Here is a 12,183-nt window from a genome sequence, read left to right on the forward strand (position 1 = left end):
AATTTCTTGGTTTCTCATAATGTCACTAGCTTCCACTTGCTCCATTCTAATTTTTAAGGTGGTATTTTCTTCAGTGGTCTTTTGGACCTCCTTTTCCATTTGGCTAATTCTGCCTTTCAAGGCATTCTTCTCCTCATTGGCTTTCTGGAGCTCTTTTGCCATTTGAGTTAGTCTATTTTTTAAGGTGTTGTTTTCTTCAGTATCTTTTTGGGTCTCCTTTAGCAAGTCATTGACTTGTTTTTCATGATTTTCTTGCATCACTCTCATTTCTCTTCCCAGTTTTTCCTTTACTTCCCTTACTTGCCTTTCCAAATCCTTTTTGAGCTCTTCCATGGCCTGAGACCAATTCATGTTTTTCTTGGAGGCTTTTGATGTGGGCTCTTTGACTTTGCTGACTTCTTCTGGCTGTATGTTTTGATCCTCTTTGTCACCAAAAAAAGATTCAGTAGTCTGAGTCTTTTGCTGCCTCGCCATGTTCCCAGCCAACTACTTGTTCTTGACTCTTGAGGTTTTTGTCAGGGTATGACTGGCTTCAGAATGGCAAATGCTTTCTCCCAAGCTTAGGGGCATTGCGCTTTCAGAGCTACTTCTACAGGGCAAGCTCTGCCACACCCCACATAAACAGAATAAGGAAAGTGAACAAATGTGAACAAATACAAAGTAGGGGCGGAGCGAAGATGGCAGCAGGAAAGCTGGGACTCGCTTAGGCCCTCCCCCAAATCCCTCCAAACACCTGTAAAAAATGGCTCTCAACAAATTCAATCAGCAGATCAGAGTGGGAATGCAGGGAGCACTTTGCTGGCGCAAAGGCAGGGTTCTCTTGTTTTGCCCTGCTTGGATCTGGGTTGCAGTCCTGGTTGGCAGTTCTTGGGGGAGGAGGAGTGCTGTCCTGGTACAGCCCGTGCTGGGCTGTGCTCCTCCTCCAGCACAGTGGGATAGACCCATCCCAGCGACCATCCAGGCCATCTTGGGCTGGAGACCTGCTTCTCTCTGTTATTTCGTGGATTCTGTAGCTCTAGAATTTGTTCAGAGCCATTTTTTACAGGTGTTTAGAGGGATTTGGGGGAGAACCTAAGCGAGTCCCAGCTTTTCTGCTGCCATCTTGGCTCTGCCCCTACTTTGTATTTGTTTGCATTTGTTCACTTTACTTATTCTATATATATATATGTGTGTGTGTGTGTATACAAATGTACACAGATATATATATATATATATATATATATATGTATATATGTGTGTGTATACTTGTCTTCATTAGAATGTAACCTTTTTGAGAATAGGGATTATTGTATTTTCTGCATTTGTATTCCCACTGCCTAGCATAGTGCTGTGTTCACAGTAGGTACTTAATAAATGTGTGTTCATTGATTGATCAACATATGTTGAGTTTGAGTTCTTTGGGGGACAGTATCCAGGTATGTATCACGAGTAGGCAGGCAGTTGCCTTATGTTAAAATTTTTTCATTTTGTGAACCGTAAGATGTTGGGGGTAGGGGAGTCTTTCCATAAAAGTGACTTCAACTTCCATTTCCATTGTTTTTTAGGTACTTCTGTGTTTGTTGTGCACTGTTATGTTAATAGCTACTGAATTATGGACATACATTCGTTGGTATACTCAGTTAAAACGTGTTTTATTCATCAGTTTTCTTGTCAGTTTTGGATGGAATTGGGTCTATTTATATAAGGTAATGTAAAATAATCATTTGTTAAACATCGTTGATCCATTTGGTTTTTCCATTTAGTTTTTGAAGCTTTCTCTTAATAAATTTTCTTTTTTTTTTTTTAATTTTTATCACATAGGTAACACATAGGTAACACCACTGATTAGTGATCTTAAATCATACGTAAATGCAGTTGACATATGTTCTTATAGTGAATGAAGGACAAATGTTTTTGTTTTAGAAACAATAGGCCTTTTTTTCTTTAAATATCTTTTAAAGCATACTTTGGATTTATAATGATGGAATGAGTGTTTGAAATAAAATTGATTGGAATGTGTTAGGAAGTTTACTTAATGGTATCTTTATCATTAGCAATTAAAAACTTTCCTATCTATCTTTTATTAGTTAGCCTTTGCAAAACATCAGGCTGAAGTTGCCAAATTGGAGCCATTAAATAATGTTTGTGCTGAGAAGATGGACTGGGTTGGAGGCCTATTTGGTGAGACCCTCTGTTTGCCTTAGCAATTTTCAGAGTGAATATACATGAATCGTGCTCATTTTGTTGGAATTGCTAAAAGCCAGAATCAGCTTTTTAAGTTTGTAAGTGTTTCTTAGTAATTCCTTTTGAGATTTAGAACTGGCAGTTGTCTAGGATTTTTCTTCATTTCGTGGGTTAATGGAAGAGTTCCAGCTTGTACAGTCCAGGTTAAACATTGTTTCTTTATGGATAGTGAAACCCTCCATATGCTTCTGTTTTAAATGTGATTGTGCTGGTTCTAAGCCATGTATGTTGCAGAGCCTTTTCAAGGAGATATGTAACCACTCAAAAGAGTTTGACTTGACTGTCCATGTAGGAAAGATGAAGTGGATGAAGATTGTCTCTCCAGATGATGATATATATTTGGATGGAGAATTGTAGAACTTATCTATGGGTATGTGTATTTAGGACATAGAGTACAGGTAAATAATGAGTTGGGCCTAGAATTGAACAGGAAAAGAGTGAGGGATGTTAGATGGATAGCTAGAGTGCTCCCCTGATATCTTTGTGATGTCAGGAGAAAGCAAAGAAGGTCTGCAGCTGCTAAGTGGGAGAGCCTAATCAAATGCTGTTTCCACTATGCCTGTCACTGTGCCTCATTGGCAAGTGAAGGCCTCATGTGAAATCCACAGAATTGGAAAGAAAATCATTCTAATTTCCCAGCTTGAAAAAATCAAGTTTAATAAAAAATATATATAACTCAAACTCTGACATCCAGCTAGATGGGTGACCCACTGGGTTAGTCCGTTAATATTGTATCTGGGTCCAGGATTGATCAAGAAGAAGAAATTGAACTCACTTGGAATACTTTCAGGGATGGCTGACTAATGCCACACAAGCCAATGTCTTTAACAATCAGAATTCTCCTGGTGGTTCGCTTTGGCTGAAAATCATAGAACAACATGATCTCCAAAGACTTGGAGTTACAAGTAAGGGAAAGATTCATAATGAGTGTAAATAGGGTGCAACATGTCACTCGTAGTGACTATCATGCACAAAATGGCATAGAAGAAGAGTTAATCATGCATATGATGTTGGGAAAAGGAAGTGAGCCAGTTATAGTGAGCATGAGAAACAACAGCTAGAAGTCCTAAGTGCTAGCTACACCGGTACTCCAGAGATGATAAAAAAACCATAGAGAAAGGACTTCACCATGTTGAATATGTGCTCAAATTGGTTTGAGGACCGACCTTCTTGATGTCAGGAGAAAGGAAGGAAAGAGTCTGTGATCAGCCTCAGCAGGGAAGAAATGCTCATACAGATGCAGTACCAAAGTATCACAACATATAAAATCTTGGTCTGAAGCCACTTGTTAGGGTCAAACCATGAAAAAACATTCTTATAAATACACTATTTGTGTTGGAAGATTGTTTAAAAACAAAAATGGTGTAACTTTTGGGACTTTGTTAAAAGCAAATTAAAAATTAAGCAGATTTTTCAAATCAAGTATCCAAAGCCACTGTACTAGAAAATAGTCATGGGAATTAAATTTAATACAACTCTACTTCTATACAGAATGAATAGAAAATTGCTTTATTTTAAGAAGGTTATTCTTATCTAAGGGGCAGCTATGTGGTGCAGTGGATAGAGTGCTGGACTTGAGTCAGGAAGATCCAGCGGTGTGACCCTGAGCAAGTCACTTAACCATGTTTGCCTCAGTTTCCTCATCTGTAAAATGAACCGGGGAAGAAAAGGGCAAAGCACTCTAGTATCTTTGCCAAAAAAACAAAACAAAACAAAACAAAAAACCCAAATAGGGTCACAAAGACTTATACCTTACTGAAATGACCAAACAAGCATTCTTATTTAAAATGAGCTATTTAGAAAAATTAGTGGGAGTTAATACCCTGCATTCCTCATTTAGAATTATGTATGTCCAACTTGATGAAAAATGTCTTGTTTTCAAGCCAGTATTATTGCTGAAGCAAGGCTTATGGCTAGTATTCCATTGCCATAAAAGGAGAAAGTTAGGCAAAGAGGTTATGTGAAACCAGCCATTTTTTCCCTTACACCAACCTTGCCTTCCATATTGTGTGCTTTCTGTGCAGAATTTTTTGGCTTTGGACTGTTCTGTGAACCCCACATCCCCTTCCTGTCTAGCCTTTTGGATGAATTTTGATTTGATCCAGCACAGTCTATGGTTTATTGTCACTGCTACTTCTTGAACCACATCCCTTTTCTCATAAGAGGGTTCTTATTATTTTATTACTGTATTATTATCCTCATCTCATGCCTTATTGATTGACTATGCGTGTGTATTGCCTTTATTTTTACCCTAGTACTGGGGATTTGGCATTGGGACTTCTGAAGCATTTTTGGTTAAGTACTGCCAAATCTTAGGACACACTGGTAAATAAGAAAATTAGGAATATTGGGAAACTTGTTGAAAAAGTGTATAGAACTGAAAATGAAGAGGGGAGATTAAAACCAAAATGGAACAATTGAAAATTGGGAAATTATTAAAATTTAGTTTCTTTTTTTTTCTTTTCTTTCCCCTAAATAGAGTGGTTTAGAAGTTCATGGACGTTTCGGGATGATCCTTGCCAAAAGTACTATGAGCTGCTACTAGTTAACCCTATTTGGTTGGTTCCACCAACAAAGGTATAGAATATACTTTGTAAAAATTACTTTTTCAGGGTGGGTCAAGAGTCCCTGTGTAGTCATCGCAGACTTATCTAGTGTTTTGAAGTCTTTCCACCAGTAAGCTTTGACCTGCCTAAAAGTCACTCTAATTTCAAGTAACAAAATCATTTTTGTATTGAAGCTGGTTTGCATGTGGCAGTGCTAGCCAAGGTCATCCGATTTTAGTACAGGTACACAGTGACTCTCACTGCTTACGTTTGTCATTTGTGATTGCTAAAGAACATATTTAATGTTGCTAATGAACATCTGTTGTTACAGGCATTGGCAGTTACTTTTACCAACTTTGTAACAGAGCCATTGAAGCATATCGGACAAGGAACTGGTGAATTTTTGAGGGCGCTTATGAAGGAAATACCGGTAATACTTCACATTCCAGTGTTGGCCATGATGGCTCTTGCTGTACTGGTTAGTATATGACATTGTTGCCACTCGGGCTTTTAAAGTAAAAGCAAATATTTATATGGGGTTTTTTGGGGGGGGGAAGGCGGGGCATTTGGGGTTAAGTGACTTGCCCAAGGTCACACAGCTAGTAAGTGTGTCGAGTGTCTGAGGCTGGATTTGACGTCAGGTCTTCCTGACTGCAGGGCTGGTGCTCTACTCACTGTGCCGCCTAGCTGCCCTGAGTAAAAGTAGTGCTAAAGATTTGTACTGGTCTTGTTTGCATAACAGTATAATTTGATAAGCAATGTCTAGGATAAGGAAATAATCTAACAGGTAAAAGTAGGTTAGACTCATTTGCATTTATACTTAACACTTTCTGTCTTGAGAGCAAGTAATTTTATAGTTTGCTTTTTGAACTTTTAGAAATGAATTCTAATAACTTTTACTTGCAAACTAGCCATTTGAACTAGGTAATAAGCTGGTACAGATGAAATCATTCCAACCAATCAGAAAGCATTTCTTAGGTTCCCCTGTATCATTCCCTGTCCTGGCTGCTAGAGGTACGAAGACAAAAGTATACATACAGTTTTCTGCTCTTCAGAGTTTATAGTCTAGCTAAGGAGGTAGCAAGTGTGTTGGTGTGAATTATGTGCACATATTTGCACAGGCAGAATAGATACAAGGTAATTTGGGGGTGGAGAAGGCATTTGCAGCTGGGGGTTTCATGTAGAAGGTCATACATGAGCTGAGCCTTGAAGGAATCTAGGGATCCTAGGAGGTGGATGTTAAGAGGGAGGGCATTCTAGGCAAGAGGGATTGCCAGTGCAAAGGCCTGGGGAAAGGAGATGGAGTGTCGTATATGGGGAATAGTAAAAAAGCCGGTTTGACTGGATTGTAGAGTAAGTGGAGGGTAGTAATGTGTAATAAGAGTGGGAAGTTAAGTTGGAGCCAGGTTGTGAAGGATTTCAAATTCTAAACAGTAGTTTTATTTGCTTCTTTAGGAAATAGGAAACCCCAAGAGAGGGATAAGGTCAGACCTGTGCTTTAAGGAGATCCTTTAGCGCCTGCTTGGAGAATGAATTGGATTGGGGAGTGGCCAATGGCTGGGAGACCAGTTAGGAAACTTGCAGCGATCTGGATGAGAGGCAGTCAGGGCTTGAACGAGAGTGTGGCTGTGTGAGCGGAGGGGGTGGAAGAGAGAAATTGCTGGAGAAGAGGAACTACAGGACGTGGCAGCCATGAGTGAGGGAAAACGAGGAGTTGAGGATGATGCCGAGGCTGTAAACTTCAGGGGATTAGAAGATAGTGTTGCCCTCCAGAGAAATCTAGAACTTTGGGGAAAAGGTGGGGTGCTGTTTGGGTTATGTTAAATTTGATATGCCTGTGGGACATTCAGGTGGAAATGTTGTTCTTGGTGGGGGAGGGGTAAGGGCAAGATCTTGTTTTTCACACTGGTCTTGATCTAGCCATGCACTGCTTTCTGAAACAAAACTTTGCTTATTGTACTTATTTCTATCACATATAAAAGAATCAGAATCATAGAATTTTGGAGTTAGAAAGAAGGTTTATTTAAGCTATTAATAATACTGCATTGAAACTGCACTAATACTTTTGGGACACCCTACATATGGTGTTTGCATAGGAGCCTCAGGGCTCATTTTACATGTGCCTGGAGCAATCTAGTCATGAGTTATTTACACACACACTCCTGTATCTGTTTATCTATATGTATTCTGGTATCCTCAAAGGTGAGTACATGAGCTGAAAAGAGACATATTTGTAAGGCCTTGTAAAGGCCCTAGAATGTTGTGCTGGGCTGTGGCTATATCTCTATATAGCTATATCTCTCTATATAGCTATATATCTGTGGTTATATCTATATATAATTTTAAACAGTCTTAAATATGTACTTTAACTATATAATACACAGAAACATAATTCATAAGACTTTAACAAAGTTTAAATTTCTAGCCTTCAGTGTAACCACTGGGAGCTAAGTGGCACTGTGCTGGGCCTGGAATCAGGAAGATTTGAGTTAAAATGTAACTTCAGATACTTCCTAGTTCTGTGACCCTAGGCAAGTTACTTGACTTCTGTTTGCCTCAGTTTCCTCATCTGTAAAATGGGGATAATAGTAGCCCATACCTCACAAGGTTGTTGCGAGGATCAAATAAGATGATAATTATAAAGTGTTTAGCACAGTGCCTGACACGTAGGAAGTGCTATGTAAATACTAGCTATCAACATTATTATTATTTTCTAGTTCATTGAAAACATTCTGTTAGCTATTGAGTGATTTCATAAATTAAATCAATACCCTGGTTCTATTCCCTCCTTACCCCCAAAGAATGTGATTCTTATAAGTAAGCTGCTGTTTTAAGATGTTTATGTCTACATATCAAATTACTAAAAGTGCATGTGAATTTTACTAGCACCCTAAATAATACTTTAACTTAATCTAGTTTGTTATATGCTTCATTTAAAATGAAAGACTTTAGGATATATGTATATGTATATATGATATAAATACACGAATATGTAATTTTATAGTTCTACATTTTGCTTATTAGGGTTTCTGCTATGGTGCAGGAAGATCAATTGGTGGATTGCGATATTTAAGAGACTCTGAAAGAGTACCTCGCCAGGCACTACGTCAAGGCAAAGGAAGACCACAGGAGGAAATTGAGTATAGGCGACATGGTGGAGCAGGTGATGCAGATCTCTGTTGTCGGAGCCATGTTTGTCAGAAAGATCGAGGCCCTTATTGCAAAGCAGATGAGTGTAGAGGAGATTTTTTGAGAGAGAGATATGTTGACTTAACTGGCAACAGGAGCCCTGAAGTACTACGGGCATTTGATATACCAGAAGCAAAGGCAGAAGAGCATCCCAAGGTGGTACCCTGTGTAAGTCAGCAATTGTTTTATTTTGGTGTTTCTTCATAATAAGTCTAAATCCTTCTAAGAGAGCTTTTGTACTAAAATATTTTATGGCACAAAAAAATTATATGACTTTCTCCTCTTAAAAAGTCAGCCCAATCTTCCAGAAAGAGAGCAAAAGTTGATAGTTGGTATTAAATATTTTACTTTCTATATGGAACTGAATATTATAATAAGGTAGGTGTTAGAGACTACAATTAATGTGAAATTTTGTTGAAACCGTAAAATGTAACTAAAAGTGCTCTTTTGGAAAGCAAACAGTTGAAAGTCACTGGTATAGCGTCAGAAGTCCCAGGGAACTTATATATAGCATCCTCAGGAGATCATTTGGAAAAAAGGGCATGGGAAGGAGGCAAAAAAATCTTCCTGATTTTATATTAGTCTGACTGCAATATTATCTTTTAACTGTGGGGAAAAAATAGGACTAAAAATTTTTTATGGATCCCTAAGTGGCAATTTGGAGGGGACCTTTACTCTTTTGGGGGTACGGATCTTTCTGTACCTTTGTAAAACCTGAGAGGTCTTTGGAACTAAGGACAAGGGTGGGGTGTTGTTTGTGGAATCTTTTTCCTTGAGATCTTTAAAGTAGAAATGCTACTTATTTGCTGCTAAAGGGTAGGATTTGAACTGAATCTCAAAAAAATTTTCAACCATGACATCCTCATATACTAATTAAGAATTTAGGGCTTAGTCACTAATACTGATAGCTTCCTTGTGCATAATATTTGAATAAAATAGTTAATTGCATTTATTATTGACCTTATTTGGGAGAATTCTGGAAGCTATGAAGTTTTAACCTTGTGAATAGAGGGCATGTCACTTGACCTGTGTATGAGTACCTGACTGAGAATGTTTTGGTTAAGCTAAACTTAACAATATTTATTAGAATCTTATTTTTGACACAAAAGTGTATGTATTTGGAATGTGAATTTATTCAATACTGTAACTCCAATTCTGTAACTATTAATCCTCTAAATTAATTTCAAAAAATTTGGATTCTACATTTCACAGCAGAAATCACTTATTTTGGATAAAAATCCAGAAGAGATTTGTGAAATCCCAGAAAACAGCAAAGTGAAAGAAAGTAGCAGTAAAACAAACCATTCAGCAGAGCCATCCTGTGAGCAGCTGACCCCAGGGAGTCAGGAAGGCGAGCTTCCAGCAGGTGAGAGCATGCAGAGAGATGAAGCCAGAAGCAGCCTTCCGCAAGCTGAGGCCCACAGCTTACCCACTGTCTTAGCTGGAAGACAGGAAAAGAATCAGGAAGACAGCCAACCTAGCTAGGAGGAGGAGGCGGCGGCGGCCATGGACAAATGGGAAAGTTGTGAGGTCTAGCATTAGGGGTTTGGTTTTTTAGTATTTTTCTTGTCAAGCATTCTGTATACTCTATTGCTGTTTGGTTTTGTTTTTTTTGCAAAAGTGCCAACAAGACTGACTGAAATGAAATTACTAGCTCAAATAGCAAGTAAGTTTGTAAAAGTAGGTTCTAGGTGGATGTAATGACCACATTTAATTTCATTTCCCCCCCTTTAGTATTCTGGCATTTTTCATAGTTAAATATTATTTATTTCAGAAGAGGGTCTCACCTCACACTCTAAAATGGATGTTAATTAATGTCCATTAACTCACCAGAACTAATGATAGTTTGTTAAATATCATTAGTTCTGATTAGTTAGTGAAGAGTCTTAATTAGAGAATATTTTTAAAGAAATAGTTTTATTAGTTTTCAGGTATGTACAGTGAACAAAACTGATGGATGACAGTATTGCCAAATAGATGCCCTCCCTCTACAGTGGCTTTAATGAACAGCTGAGAACAATTGACAATACATTGTATGCATGTGGTTGAAATAAGGAGTTTAATTTCTTAAGGGGGACAAACATTCTAGTCCATTATCAGGGAGTGGGCTTAGTTTTTCAGACTGAAGTTTACTCTTGAATGCACCTAAACTTATTTTTATCTTAGCTCTTGGAAGCGATGCTTTCCGCAAGGTATTCCTGCACTTCCTCAGATAACCAGGCAAGCGGGACTTACATGTAAACTTTTTGAGATTAGATGTCTAGTCTGAGCATTAACAGTTGTACAGTGAGTGAAACTTTCAGGCTACGTGAGGCTCCAGAGCTCTTTGCCCGAATGCATCGGCTCCCAGACCAGCAAGTTTATGTTATGTCATGTCCTAGTTGTTCTCTTTATTTCTTCCTTTACAATCAGGTCTTCTTCTGATATGCTGTGAGGGCATAATAAAATTGCCAGGGGAAATCCAAATAACCAAACTTGTCTATCATTGGAGTTACTTCAGTCGGGAGACTCTGACCTAAGAATAATCTGAAATACAGTGAATGAATTTTGGCAGAACTAGTGTCATAAGTGTGGTCTTTTTTTGTTTACTTCTTGCAAACTCTTGTGTTGAGGTTACTAAAAGTGTGATCCAGGTAAAATGGGGAATTACCTATACCATCTCTAATTTGCTTGACTAACTCTATTTTCATAGATGATGTACAGTATAGTCACAGTCTCCCATTACTAAATTACTGAGGTCTTATTTTATTGACCAAAACATACAGCATAGAACAATAAGGCTTAATTAGCAGGATGCAAATACATAGAGGAGTCTTTTACTCTGTCTAGAAGATCATTTACAATTTTTGTGTATTGGTTAAGTTTTTTTTTATACCATGTGCTCTTTATCTTAAGCACATTTGTTTAGTAGCTTCTAAATTTAAACATTGTCTTAACTAGGAAAATTTGACATGCGTTTAGTTGTCTCTGAGAGGCAGCATGGAGTAATGGATAGAGAGCTGATCTTAGAGCCAGGGAGGTCTCGTTCAAGTCTTACTTCTTAACACATATTGATGTGTGACCTCAGTGCCCCTAGGTGTCTCTCTCAAACTATATTTGTAGAGAAGTCTTGGATCTTCATTAGTAGAGGGAAGTTTCCTCTCAGAATTCTCTATACCAAAGAAATCACAGGTGTAGCCCCTGTCTTTACCCTTAGTTTCCTTTTTAAAGCATATGATGCTTTGGGTTTGCAAATTCTTCACTATTTCCCTGCATAGATTTGGTTAATATTTTACTTTATTCATGTTTTCCTTTAAATATTTGCTCAAAGAAAATTTTCATTTCTGAGTTTGATTTTATTGTGTCTTGGTTACAAACATAGGAACATATTTATTTTTGCATAATGCCAAGTTTTACAGAACAAATTCTTTTATTAAGGGGATTTGTTCTGTGAAGTTTGGATTCAGTCAAAGGTCCACACCTGAGGACCTAGAGGGCCATATGTAGCCTTGAGGGCACAGGTTCCCCACTCCTGGCCTAGTTAATGACATTTGCTACATAAATATTGATTGAAAAATTTTCATACCTTTTCAGGAAGACATGTAATGAAAAAATATTGAGATGTACTTTGGTATATATTTGTGGACATGGAAAAGAGTTGAAAGGAGCAGTTAGTTCAGTGGTGATGATCCCCTTAAGCCCCATAACTAGTCTGTGTTGTTTCATAAGCCAAGACCCTTGTTCGTAGGATTTTAGCTGATTGCATCATATTTCTAAGGCATTTGTTTTTAAATGTTCACCCCTTTTTTTTTAGAGACTTGTATCACTGGTGATACATGAGACAAATTGTTCTTGAATGTGTGCGCCCATACAAGATTGATTTTATAAAAACAAGTTGAATATATCATTTCACTATACAGTTAGTTGACAGGGAGAATTGAGACCTGTGTATTCTTAGCCACTATTTTCCATTATGGTTTCCTTTGTGGTTAAGGCACATCATGACAATTATGCTTTCAGAAAAATCATTGTTGGAGTAGGTTGAAGCTTTTTGAAATAGTTTTAAGGTAAGTACAGTTGATTCTCATCAAGCGAGGTAGTTATGTCCTCTGAAGCCCCCACAAACACTAAGTTATATTGCTTCTAGGAAAAATATGGGGATAAGTTCCTGTGAGCTTCTGGTTACAACATTTACTTGAGCACTTTATGGAGTGACTTCATACAGATGAGTGAATTTCCTCTTCCT

The 12,183-nt window shown here is 37.9% G+C and overlaps 1 protein-coding gene across 4 annotated transcripts in view; it reads left to right on the forward strand.

The window, feature by feature from the left end:
* CLCC1 (chloride channel CLIC like 1) overlaps nt 1–12,183 on the forward strand; it is a 54,988-nt gene that overhangs the window by 17,053 nt on the left and 25,752 nt on the right. For 3 of the 4 annotated variants that reach the window (XM_036767229.1, XM_036767231.1, XM_036767232.1), the window contains 6 exons: nt 1,545–1,685; nt 2,067–2,160; nt 4,703–4,800; nt 5,101–5,247; nt 7,794–8,126; nt 9,171–9,324. In XM_036767229.1, coding sequence (XP_036623124.1) covers nt 1,545–1,685; nt 2,067–2,160; nt 4,703–4,800; nt 5,101–5,247; nt 7,794–8,126; nt 9,171–9,324 — 967 coding nt within the window. The remainder of the gene's footprint in view (nt 1–1,544; nt 1,686–2,066; nt 2,161–4,702; nt 4,801–5,100; nt 5,248–7,793; nt 8,127–9,170; nt 9,325–12,183) is intronic. The other variant, XM_036767230.1, reaches the window with a different exon arrangement.

Source organism: Trichosurus vulpecula, chromosome 7 (genome assembly GCF_011100635.1).
Source record: "Trichosurus vulpecula isolate mTriVul1 chromosome 7, mTriVul1.pri, whole genome shotgun sequence".
Classification (NCBI taxonomy): Eukaryota; Metazoa; Chordata; class Mammalia; order Diprotodontia; family Phalangeridae; genus Trichosurus; species Trichosurus vulpecula.